The sequence below is a fragment of the Bos indicus x Bos taurus genome, chromosome 3, assembly GCF_003369695.1.
Source record: "Bos indicus x Bos taurus breed Angus x Brahman F1 hybrid chromosome 3, Bos_hybrid_MaternalHap_v2.0, whole genome shotgun sequence".
Lineage (NCBI taxonomy): Eukaryota > Metazoa > Chordata > Mammalia > Artiodactyla > Bovidae > Bos > Bos indicus x Bos taurus.
The window spans coordinates 21,251,517-21,264,882 of record NC_040078.1 but is presented as its reverse complement, the minus strand read 5'-3'; the positions used below and the strand labels follow the sequence as shown (position 1 = coordinate 21,264,882).

General features: G+C 44.2%; 1 protein-coding gene across 1 annotated transcript; it reads right to left on the bottom strand.

The window, feature by feature from the left end:
- Positions 1-8,269: 8,269 nt before the first annotated feature.
- TXNIP (thioredoxin interacting protein) lies at positions 8,270-12,453 on the bottom strand. Its single transcript, XM_027535076.1, has 8 exons — positions 11,927-12,453; positions 11,367-11,439; positions 11,102-11,249; positions 10,791-10,893; positions 10,401-10,657; positions 10,140-10,296; positions 9,876-10,027; positions 8,270-9,742 (listed from the first exon to the last, which is right to left on the bottom strand). The coding sequence occupies exons 1-8, from the start codon at positions 12,174-12,176 to the stop codon at positions 9,707-9,709; spliced, it is 1,176 nt and encodes a 391-aa protein (XP_027390877.1). The 5' UTR covers positions 12,177-12,453; the 3' UTR covers positions 8,270-9,706.
- Positions 12,454-13,366: the final 913 nt, after the last annotated feature.

Here is a 13,366-nt window from a genome sequence, read left to right as displayed (position 1 = left end):
GAGAGACCCCACACTGTTCTTGCTCAGCCCTGTATTATGTATTTGCTTGTGTTGAACAGATTATTCCCATGCCCATGACGTAGGCCGCAGGCAGGGTAGATTCTTGGGCAAGAATCGTATCCTTCCCCACCCTATATGCCATAGCCTATTGTTCCCCTCCCACCTTGGGCTGGAAGCTTGAGATCGGGGTCTGCAGGTTTAGGCTCAGGGACTCAGGTGATTTGAAGGAGTGCTGAATGGGAGATGCAACATGCAGTTTAGAAGATAGGGAGTGGAAACTGAAGAAAATTAGAGGCTCAAATATTGGATGCCCAGAACACCCATGATTTGGTGAGAAAAAGACACATATTTTCCTCAATTCATTTTTTAAAGACTTTTTTAAAAAATATGGACCATTTTTTAAAAGTCTGTATTGAATTTGTTACAATATAGCTTCTGTTTTATTTTTTGGCCACCAGGCATCTGAGATCTTAGCTCCCCGACCAGGGATCAAGCCCAGCAGCCACCCCCACAATGGAAGGAGAAGTCTTAACCACTGGCCCGCCAGGGAAGTCCCCTCAATTCATTTTTATTGCTGTTGAACTTTGAAAGGAAGGAAGGGTGGCTTGTAGGCGTAGGCTAGTTTAAGAACTAAGCCAAGGGGGAAAGCTGCTGTTTCAACTGGGCAAAGCACTGATTTGTGGTCCTAGTTTCTCCATTTCATAGCTTTGTGCCCTTGGGGAAGTCATATCCAGTCTATGAGTCTCAAATTCTTCATGTATGAAGCAGAATTTAGACATCCACAAGGAATCTTTCAAGTCGTTGTTGATCCATTGCAAGAATCCACATAAATGTTCCTGAGAACAAAGGTGAAGATGTGTCCAACTTTTGCTGAACTCATTCCATCCGCTGGGTTTCCCCACCTCATTTTCAGCTGGACATGCTAAAGATACCTCAGGCATCTAGCAGTCCTTTCTACGAAACTGCTTCAGCCCAAATAGCCAGAGGATCAGCAATTCCATTAACTAGCAAGGAAGAAGGGTTCAAGGTCACAACCAGCAAGCCAGGACTCAAGGAGACTCCTAGGGAATTTCTGACTGAGGAAGGGGCCTATGGGGCAGGTCTCCTCTATCCCCTTCACGTAGTATGTCTGGCCAGAGGATAAAGAGGAGAAATGAGCTAAACAGAAATAACTCGTTTAGCTAATCCTGACAGAACAGTGGTGACCTCTTCTTCACTGACCTTTCCCCTACTGAGACTTACTTTTTCCCCAAGGTCATTTGGGACTAGAAAGCTGGAAATAAGAAGTTCTAGTTTCTTAGAATCACCTCAAAAAGGACTTTGCCTTATCCCCAATAGGACTTAATTTGCCGTTTTGTATTCTGGAGGGAAAGGAGGTTCCCTCTGCAACTCTAATGGGAGTCAGTGGAAAGAGAGTGATCCAATCCTAACTGTAGGACCTGAGAGGCTAAGTGTGAGCAGCCTAGGCACCAAGACTTTTGGGAAAGGAATCCAGGGATTCCTCAACCCAGTCCTGACCAATGCAGGGGGTGGTGTGCCCCAGTGACCTCTGACTCTGGGACTGTTGTCCATTCTCAAACTTCTCCTCCTCCTGGGATTCTCAGTTGTGGACTAGGGGTTCCCAAAACTTGGACCCCTGCCTCTCCTTGAATCTTCTCCACCCTGTAATTCCTTTTCCCTTAGTATAAAATGGACAAGGAAAAATATCCAAATTGTGTCTCTAACATCTCTGTTACACTCAGGGTAGCATTAATAGTGGACTTCCTTGGTGGCTCCGAAGTACCGAATCTGACTGCTAACACAGGAGACGTGAGTTCAATCCCTGGGTCTAGAAGATCCCCTGGAGAAGGAAATGGCAAGCCACTCCAGTGTTCTTACATGGGAAATCCCATGGAAAGAGGAGCCTAGCGGGCTACAGTCTATGGGTTTGCAAAGAGCTGGACATGACTTAACGACTAAACCACAACAACAACAGCATTAATAGTGCTAGAATAGGAGGGAGGTTAGACCTGTCTTTGCCACCAAAGGAGTGGAGGAAACAAACTAAGCTGAGTCAGGGACACAGATCTGGGATATTTCCTGTCTTGGAGAGAATAGATGACATCCCGTGTGGACGGGGAAAGGAGTCCTAGTGCTCATCCTCCTTATATTCTTCTATGGCCAGAGAAACAGCCATTCTGGAGAAGAAATTCCTACCTCTAAGGAGGTCAAGGTAACTCTTTGCCTCATTTTTTCTTGGGCAAGGGTGGTAAGAGGATGTGAAACAAAGATGGGCTCAGTGAGAGAAAGGACAAATGCTGACCAGTCCTTTTCTCAGCCCTCCACTTCCTGTCTGCAAGCCTCTTCCTTGGCCCCTGGACAATGTTTCCTGTCTGACCATACTTGGCTGGTCTTGGCCCCTCAGCTCTCCCATGCTTGGCCCCTGTTTTGACACTAGGTTTTCACCCTGAGCCACCACTCTACACCTGTCCAGAGCTATCAGGGATGTCTACAAACTTCTCAGGAGCTGGGCTGGGCTAGGTCAGGAGGGGTGGCTAAGAGCCAGAAAGCAACTTATCCCTCCAACTCATTGTCTTTCAGATCCCTTTTCTTTTCTGACTCTCTAACCACGTCTTTCTTTCCATGTCTCTTTTTGCCTCTTGTCTTTAGCATCATGCTACTGAAATTAGTTTACCAATGGGTGATATGGTGAATATACTTGGAGCCTCAGACTACACATGGCACATCTTCCAGAATGTCAATTTTACTTTTAAGATTTGGTGGGGGAAGATACACTATTCTTATACTAAAACTACACAAATATATTATGCCGTATAAATCAAAACTTGTAGTTTTTAAACATAAAACAGATACTTCAAAGACATTTCTGGCTTGGGACAGGTTACTTTGGATGGTTCTGGAACCCTGGGGGCAGGGGGGAAATTCAGTCTCTGTAATCTTAGGGGTCCTTCAGAGGAAATACTAGAGAAGCCCTACTTAGACCAGAGGTAACAACCTAAGACAAACCTTAACACCAGACGAGGGTATAAAGAAGTGAAGCAGGTGAGTGGAATGCAATAGGGGATGGCGAGAACTGGTAAATATGAGTCTGCCTAACTTTTTTAGCTCTAGCGGGTTGATGCCATCAAGGAATGTGGTCTCAGTGTTACCAAAGATGGTTACTTTTTAGGGGGAGCCAGACAGTAGATTTTACTGACATCTGATTGTTTAATGTTTTTGCTGTACTTAGTCGCTCAGTTGTGTCCCATCTCTTTGTGACCCCTTGAACTGTAGCCCGCCAGGCTCCTCTGTCCATGGGGATTCTCCAGGCAAGAATACTGGAGTGGGTTGCCATGCCCTCCTCCAGGGTGTTTAATGTTTACTACTAATTCAAATATTGATATTTAAGAAGAAACTGAAGAAATGTCTAAATGCTTGCAAGCTGATTCCACCCATGGGCCCATGGTTTGCTGCCTCTGACCTCTACCAACATTTCTCCTACTTTCCAAAGGTATGTGTGGCCCAAACTTGGCCTTCCAAGACCTCCAATTCTGTCCCCAAGAGCTGGGGGCAGTATGGTTCATGAGGCTGCAGGAGAGAATGGAGCTCTCCTACAGGACAGCTCGGGAAGTGGAACTAAAGAGAAGCCTTTGGGTACCCAGTGGCAGGCAACATTTTCTCCAGCAAAAGCCAAGGAGCCTTTGGTTACCACCCAACCACCTTTCCCCTGATCTTCAGGGATATGGAGCTAAAAACATATTGGGATCTGAAACAGAAATCAAAGATTCCTCAGAGCTGGAAGATGAAAGATGAAACAGAAACGGGAGAACAGGAGACGAAGGAAGGAAGGAAACTGTGAGCCTGGATAGGCGAAGGAGGAAGTTGGAATATAGACAGGTGGGCTAGAGAGGGAGGGGTCTAGCCACAGAACCATACAAGGGAAACACAGTTCTCACAGTCCTGAACCCCACCTCTCCTCCTAGCAACTGAAATCCTTCCTCTGTCCATCTATCCAAGAGGTTAAAAATATCTGAGCTAGGTACCCAGCCAGACATTTCCAAGAACTTGTTTACTGACTGTTTGATTGACTTGGAGAGGTGGTGAGCAGCTCCATCACTCAACAAGGAATAAGAATGGACCCTGAGTGACATCTCAGGGCTCAAAGCCTGTGGGTTTCACAGTTACATCCCCATGTTCTGCCTCTCCTCTTCCTCCTCCCATCACTCTATTACCTGAAGATGACCAACCAATTGGTAGTCAGAAAAACCCCAGCCTTCAGAGCCTGTCTATTCTTTTCTCCTTACATAACAGGCTCCCTAGGGGACACAGCAGGGTCACACCAAGGGAAGTGTCAAGACAAGACAGGAATAGCCTAAATTGGCTAAATTGGGCTTCATCAGTGGAGCTCACCTCCACTGGTTTTTGTGCTACTCAGTCATGCATTTACCTTAGGGAAATAAATCAAATGAAATGCAATACCTTCAAATGAGGAGTCTTGAGAGTTCTTTGTAGTGTCACACTGTATATCCATCACTCTCTGTTTCTCAGTTTATCACTTCAAATGGTGGGAATCTTTCCCCTGAAATTGTGTACTGAAAAGTTTGTTGTTGTTTAGTTACTGAGTCGTTTCCGACTCTGGCAACCCCACAGTACTGAAAAGTTGAGAGCTCAATTAACTTATTTCCAGAAGGTGGAGTAACAGAGTTACTCCAGAGGCCTGTGAAGCACGCAGGAGTACGAAAGAACTATACCATGGGGCTGTGCAGAGGGCCTGTCCTGGCCCGGTGGTCGGGAGTCCCAGTAATGGGCCACCTTTCTCCCACCACAGAATTAACTAAGGTGGAGTCAGCTTCTGTACCCCGACCTCTTCTCAGACTCCTTTGTTCCCCCAACACAGGAAGGGAATTCAGAGGAACAGAGAGAATGGTTATTTATGACAGGTCAGAGGAAGACAGTTCTGGGGACATGCCTGGGACTGAGCTAATCAAGGTGGTGGTGGTGAATATGCCTTCGCGATATCTTAGAAAATGAGCACTTGTTTCCAGACTTTCCTGGTAGTACAGTGGATAGGAATCCACCTGCCAATGCAGGGAACACAGGTTTGATCTCTGGTGCAGGAAGATTCCACATCTTCCTTAGGGCAACTAAGCCTGTTTGCCACAACCACTGAACCCTAACTCTAGAGCCCACAAGCTGAAACTATGGAAGCCCGTGCGCCTAAAGTTCATGCTCTACAAGAGAAGCCACCACAATGAGAAGCCCGGCACCAGAGCTAGAGAGTAGGTCCTGCTCTCGGCAATTAGAGAAAGTCCATGGGAAGAATGAAGACCCAGCACAGCCAAAAATAAATAAATATTTAAAATTTTAAAAAAGCACTTGTTTGCCATTGTTGAAACACTTCCCATAGGTTTTTAAAATCCTTACAGCAATCTTCTAAGGTAGGTACTGTTATTCTTTTCCATTTTACAGATAAACTGTAGCACAGGTTAAACAAATTGCAAGGTCATACAGTCTGTTAAGTCTTGGAAGTAGGATTTGAATTTAGATAGCTTGACTCCAGGGTACATGTGCTTAATTACCACACTATACTATTTCTCCTTAATAGTATAAGAAGGCTGATCTTGAACTTCTTCTAGGCTATAGACTCACCTATTGGGCCAGGACCACAGCCCTGGATCTGTAGATATCTCTGACAGGGAGTTTTTCAGCTTAGGAAATGGAAGTGGATATAGAGACAGAATAGAGACTGGGAGAAAAGTTGCTTTGTTTTTTTTTCACTCTAGAACTACTGAGTTCAGGACGCTTGAGACAAGGGCTGGGCCACTGGAGGGTCGGCAAAACATTTTCCTTATCCATCTTACGAATTCTGTCACCTAGAGATAGTCCATGGAAGGAATTCTAGGAAAAGGTCTATATAGTAGTGGAAAAACTGGGCAAAAGTCACTTCTTCAGCCCACCTCATAACCTTTAGCTTTTTTTTTTTTTTTTAATTGACCAAGTGTTTGGTCAAATCTTCTCCATACTTTCCCTCCCAAATTGTATCTTTGTTTTTTCCAGTCTGTTCAGAGTTATCAAGATGGTCCAAGATCCTGATTGTAGAAGTATCAGTTCTTTTCTTACTAATTTTACTTTCTCTAGCTATTTTCTCTCTTTAGATAGTTTTCTTTCTGTCTTCTTTTAAATCTTCCTATACCAGATTAGACCTGATGAATAAATGATACTAAGAACTGGATCTCCTTTAATGGGTATATGTGTAGGTTATAGTTCCTTAAAAATTAATAGACATATGAGAAGAGTATGGGAAAGGAAGACCCAAAATATCCACCCACTTAAATGGAGAAATAGCTGGCTAGGACCCAAGGAAGACTACTTAAGTGAGCCCATATGCAGATATCCTGAGGTGAGGTAGGAGTTGTGTATCAAAGTCAAAAGGAAGTCCAGTAGAGACTTTTGTGCTTTAAGGGAGGGATGTATTTCCTCTGGGTGAACAGCTATAGCTGCTTCCTTCCTTCCTCAGATTTTTCTGTGCCAGTCACTAGTCACATGGAGCTAACTAAATTTAAAACAAACAAAAATAAAAACTCAGTTTGTCAGTAAAAGCAGCCACACATTTCAGAGCTCACTTGTCCTGTGTGAATAATGCCTACTGTATTAGTACAAATGTACCACCTTTCCATCATTATAGAAGTTCTGTTGGACTGTGTTGGATTTGAGCTATTATGCTATCAGGAGGGGATGCATATGTTCTGGCCCTTCAAGGCTCAAGTCTCTATCAGACCTTGGCTGTAAGTTATCTACCCTCTCTATCCCCTTCTTGTATCACACTCCAGTAGCCCGGCTGTGTACACAAACAACCAGAGTTGTGTGCTCCACGGTCTCCCCTTCTTTTTGTCCTGCCCTCTGGCCAGCTCTTGTCCTTGCCCCACCCCTCCAGTCCCTGGAAAACAAGCTCCAGAAAAACTTTTCCATCAACTTTGACCTGGTTTCAAATCTGGTCACAGATTTGAAAGAGGGAGGAGGCCCTAAATTCGTGAACAGGTAAGAAATGGAGGAGGCAAAGGTGAGAGTGAAGGTGACAGTCACCATGGCAACAGAGCTAGAACCTGTTGCCTTGATAAAGAAAAAACAGGAGGCGCAAAAGAACTACTGAGAATGAAAGCTAGACACAAAGACTGAACTGGAAAAGAATCTTTTCAATCCCACTTTCTATTCAATTTACATTGATTTTATGAACCCTGTTGGCTCAGATAGTAAAGAATCTGCCTGCAATGCAGAGCCCAGGTTTGATCCCTGGGTCAGGAAGCGATACCCACTCCAATATTCTTGCCTGGAGAATTCCAGACAGAGGACCCTGGTGGGCTACAGCCCATGGGGTCGTAAGAGTCAGACACAACTGAACTAACACTTTCATTTTTAATTAACTTTTAGGAGTCTGAAGTTGGGAATTACTATGTGGAGATCCACAGAAAAGCCAACCCCCCTCTCCTAATAAAGGCTAAGACTAGATTTGTCTGCAGAAGTTTAAATGTAACAGAAATCAGAAAGTATGTTAACCTCTGCCATCTCAGGGTTTATCACTGTAAGTCACTCCTTTAGGAATAATAATAATTTCAATTAGAGGTGGAGTTGTGGTATCAATCTGTTATTACTCTACAAAGAAGTAACAGGAACTGTAAAGCATACCCTAAAGAGGAAGGTGGATTTGAATGTTCAGCAAACATTTACTGAGTTATGATCATGTGCCTGGATAGGAATTGTTCTAGGAGCTGCAGAGATTAAAAAAAAATGGTATCTGTCTTCAAAAAACTTGATATTTATAATTGTAAAAATTCTTTAGTCCTATATTATGTCTTCCTACATATAAACCATGTTTTTACTTCCAAGAAACTATGATGAAATCAAAATAAGAAATAAAAGTACCATAACACTTTCCTCCCAAATGCCCTTACAAAATTCATTTCTCTGTATTTCAGGAGCTCATTAAACAAACAAACCAAAAAAGCTTTATATACTCCAAAGTTGAAGAAATTTAGTAATGATTAACTAAAGATGTAGAAAACTAGGTCAGACCACCAGAAGACCCCAGAATTGGACAAAAGACAGCATAGCTCAAATTCCTTCCCTCCTCACCCTCCGAACCCCCATTCTGACTACAGTCTTTAGGATCAATAAGAAATGGTTTCTCTATAGGGTTTTCAACAATCTGAATTGTGAAGTAAGGGGGAAAGCTCCTTTAGGCACATTTTCTTTCTAATAACTTCAATTTATCTTACAGACAAGAAGAGAAACATTTTTTTGCCATTAAAAAAACTTTATTTTTATTTTATTTCTTTTTTTTTTTTTACAAAGAATACCCCCAGCTGGGGTGAAAAATATATCTGGTTAAGTACAAAATATAGTTTTTCTCATACAAAAAGATATACAATTAAAAAACAAAAAATGAAACCACCTTCAGCCCACATACTTTTTCAGAAAAGGGTAGAGCGAGCTCAGAGCTCTGACACAGGACAGTGAACAAAGTGCTAAGGCGGAGAGTGACTGACCAAGTGCTAGAGGCTGCAGTGAGACAGGAGCTGTCAACAACCCTGTCTCCTAACACTGGGCAGGAGTGAGCCCTTGGGGCTTCTGTGAAGATCTGCCTTCTGGTTTCTCATGGCAACATCTGGATGCTCTCATCACAGTGTTGGGGCATTTTATCTAGGGTTCCTCCTTGGGTTTGGAGAAGTCACAGTGGGCAAGGCTGATAGCAGCAACCCTTACGTAATCAGTGTCAGAACTGCAGAATTCCGTACACTGCGACAAAGTCTCAAAAGCAGTAACACTTTTTTTTCCCTGTCATTGTGCTTACCCCTAGAGACATAGTAGACCAGTTTTAGCTTACATCTGAGAAAGGAAAACCCAAATTTGACACAAACTAAAGTGCTAAGGACATCGCCTCAGAATCAATTCCAAGGAGTCACGTGAAAAAAAAAAATTCTCCCACATAAAAATGTTTGCCAACAGGAGAACACAGTGCAACAAGCTCTAAAAATGGCTTTTAAGACCTCTGGTGGGGCACAGTTACTACTGCCTTATGACTGATTAAAACTACTTTCTGAACAATGAAACTTAAGAGCTCCTCCCCTTTAATTCGCATGGGAAGCTTGCTCAAAAGTCCAAACCCAATCAATTCTGGAGGGCTTTTCTTTTTCTGTAAGTGTACAAACAATGGGGAACAATGATTTTAAGAACATCCTTTTCCCAAAGTTTTGGCCATGACCATTTTTTCTTTTCACTTTCTTAGTTTGCTAAATTGGCTCTCCTCCACATGGCAGAGGTTCAAGATCTATTGTTATAACAATATCTCTATTATATAATCCCCTCCATTCAACCGTGGGAACACCATTCCAGGATGCCATTTCTACCCCTTACTCAAAACTACTGAAAATGCCTCAATTTTCAAAGAGATTCAAGAAAATGGGATGGGCCTTAGTTTTTTTTCTAATGTGTTTTTAAACCCATCTAGCAAAAAACTCTGTATCACATCATCTCGCTGGCTGAGGACGAGTGCGCACCCTTTAAGGCCCAGGAGATTGCCTGCTGATCACCTCCCACACTGGAGAGTCAAGAGGCTGGGGTGGACCTGTACCCCACTGTGGAGACTGTTGAGTCTCTAAAAAATTAAAGAGTCCAGGAAGAGAGATGAAGAGAAACAGGTAGGTACAACTGCTTCTTTTCTTCCATATGCTCACTGCACATTGTTGTTCAGGACGGAGGGATCAACCTGGGAGGAAGAAAAGAAAAAGAGTATTTTAGCTTGCGTAAGAAAAAACACAACAATCCAGTCTGGAAATCCTGAGAAGTTAACTTCTTATAAAAGGCTTAGGACAAATGTAGTGGTAAATGACAATTCTCACCTCAGAATAAGTAGGTGGTGGCATGAACCTGAACTCAGGAGCATACATAAAAATAGGGCTGTCTTGAGAACCATCTGTGTCCTCTAGCAGAGGAGTAGTGGGGCTCTCCAACCGGTGATCTTCAGCAATGCTATCCATATAGCAAGGAGGAGCTAGAGAGATAAAGCATGGAGATAATAAGAAGCCCAGCCAAGAGAAGCCTAACCACAATTTTACAAACCCACCCAGGCCAGAGGGGAAAAAAATATCATGTGTCTGGCTCACCTTCTAGGGTATCTGGGATGTTAAGGTCTACCCAACTCATCTCAGAGCTGGTTTGGCTGGCCATGCTGGACGTCCGGCTGCTGAGGCCTGACCTGCTGCCAATAACCAGGGGCAGGTCAAGAATGACTTTCTTGGAGCCAGGGACGCTAACGTAGATCTAGAAAGGAAGACATCAGTTTGTTAGGCTAGAAACCTGGAGAAACACCACTATCGTTTTGACAAATGAACAATTTCTCTCTCCAACCCCACCCATCCACTCACCAGTAAGGAGTATTCAACTCGCAGGATATTGCAGCCCAAGATAGAAGGCCTGATTTTCTGCACCCGAAGGCTCTTGCCACGCCATGATGCACAGGTTCCGGAGATAATATGATTGCCTCTGACTGATGACAACTTCTGCGTCAGCACCTTGGTTTGGCCATTGGCAAGATAAGTGTGGCGGGCTACAATGGCAGCTTTGGGGATCACGATGCGGGAACACGTATTTTCAAAATCAGCATGGATGTTAATCTCATCACCTGGCAATGAGAAAGATGAAAACTGATGCTCAGTGCAGTCCATGACTTTTAACCTGTTCCTGGCTCCTGCCCTTACTCCCAAACCCACAGTTCCTGTTTTAAGAGTCTCTCATTTTAAGCACTAGATTTTTACCTTCACAGAATCCTTTTCTGTCAATTCGTGCAGAGACAGACACCCGCCCATCAGGTATGAACATGCAGGAAACTTTCTTCTCCTTTTTAGCTGACACAGGTTCCTATGTAGAATGAAGTGGAAAAAGACGTTTTAAGAATCTCTAGAGATCCTTTCTCTGCTTCTCTTTCCACTGCTTAAAGTAGGTGGTTTTCTCTCCCACCTTGATGACTTAAGGACTTGATTCCCTGACAGGCTTCACTTTAATGCCCTAAAAACCTAACTACTTATCTCTGAAACCCAGAAGAATAAACTCTTAAAATGAATCTCACCAGTAAATCAGGAGTATTGACATCCACTAGATCCATCACTTCAAAGTTTTTCTTTGTCTCTTGAGTTGGCTGGCTGGGACGATCAAGAAAAGCCTTCACCCAGTAGTCCACACACCCATATTTTCCTTTGAAAGATGTTCCCAGAGGCCTTTATCAAGAAAAAGGAAACAATTTAAAAATGCTCTCCAAGAAGAGTAACTGATCAAAAGAGGGGAAGATTTTTACAGACAGATAAGATCACAGATGCATTTAATTCATAACCTACCCCTGAGGAAGCTCAAAGCCGAACTTGTATTCATATTTGTTTCCAGGTCTCAAGATCACCATCTCATTCTCACCTGAAGGGAGAGAAAAAGGAAAAGCTTCTAGGTCTCTTGTTACACTTAAAATCCATCTGTGCAATAAGGAATTCTTGGGCAGCGTGCAAGAGTAATGCAGAACCCCTTATGTTCTTAAATGAGATACTGATGCATTCGCTGAGCAAAAAGTTGCAAAGCCCTGCAGTCCTGAAGGGCTCAACCTATCAACATCTCAAACAAGAAGCAAAGAACAAGCAATTTATTAAGACATAAAAACCTTTCAATAACTAAGTCAACATTCCTCAGGATCACCCGCAGAACACAGCACCCTGAGAAGTTGCACAAATCACCCTTTTTTGGGGGTGGGGTGGGGGTTTGCAAGTTAAAGCTAAAAAAGATAAAAGAAGCCACACAAAATTCAAACCCCACAACCCGAGCAACTTAGGATCTACAGTGTGGGCTTTATCCGTATCAATTCTCTTCTTGAATCCGCTTTCAACCTCCAGCAAACAGTTGGGTCACTTACCAGCTGGTTGGTCGTCCAGGAGAAGCGTGTCTTCGTAGCGTAAGTAGTCCAACGTCTGCTTGCACTGCTGGGATCCCTGCATCCACAGGACTTTGGCCACTCCGCAAGCCAGGATCCTGACAGCTTTGACTCGAGTGACTTCACACACTTCCACTATCACCCGGCCAGCCACCTTCTCCCCACTGCCGTACACCTTTTCGGGGTCGTTAAAGACTACCTCGAAAGACTTGATCTTCTTGAACATCACCATGTTGGGCTGGATTTGCTTAACAGTTAAAAATGAGGACAAAACAAAACTCTCAAAGGACCCTTTGCTGTAAGTTAAAACTTTTTCACTTCTCAATTCTCTACTAAATTTTCGAAAACACGTCCACCCAAAAATGTAAGTCGCGAGTTATATCAAGAGATTGCAAGAGAAAAATAAGCTCTTTCTTTCTAACAGCTGGAGGAAAGCTCCGGCTCTCGGCGGGCAGGCTTAAAGCGTTCCACCTCAGAAGACGAAACGATAGTTTGCAACTGAGAGCCGGAAACTGCTTTATATAGTAGCCCGGCAGGCAGGTCCATGCGAGCTCTGGCCTGGAGGCTCGTGCTCCCCTCGTGCACAGCTCTCCCATTGGCTGCCCGCTCCTTGTTTACCAGGAGCCCTACCAATCAGCGAGGTCGCAGCAGCGCGTGGACACAGTGTGCTCCTGGCGGGGAAAATGGTTGTTGTGCATCGCTGCAGGGCTGGGAGGAGGGGGCGGAGGGGCTATGGGGCGGCTTCCCATGTGCTCAAGCAAGGAATGCTTCGCTGACCCCAAAATCTATCCGAGGCCAGTGGTCTTAGAAGGGAGGGTGCGGATGCTTTTGGAGTGGGAGCTATATTTTGAGGTAAAAAGAAAATGTGCTTATGATGGAATTTCGTGCCTAACCTCAGCCAATGTAATTAATTTAGAGGCGACTGTTTATTCCCGGCTCACAAATCGCAAGTCGTGTGAAAAACAATCCCAGAGCTCCAAGAATACTTTAGGATGGGGCGGAGGACAGGGAGTGCAGTCGTTACTGTTGAGGAAGATCCTCTTTGTCCTTCTCTTGCCCCGCATCTCTCAAAAATCAACAAACAACCCCCTCCTTCTCCCCGCTCCCCCCATAAAAAAATCCCGGCTGTGTGGGAAGGAAAAGAGAACTTGTCACAAAATTTTAACCACTCTTCAGCGGCCACAGCAAAGCGAATATGTGGGACTGATTGGCCATCCCCCACTCCCTTTCTAGGCCCCTGAGCTGGAGGCCGGGGGCTCCGGTCCGTGTGCCTCTGCCCCTGCGTCCTCCACTCGGTTCTCTCTGTTCTCTGGACCGGTACAGTACGGGCGTGTCCACATCCTGCCGCTTATCCCGTCATCTCTTCAGTCCCTGATCTGCAGAGTTAGGGAACACTTTATGTTCTCCCAGTTACCTCATTAT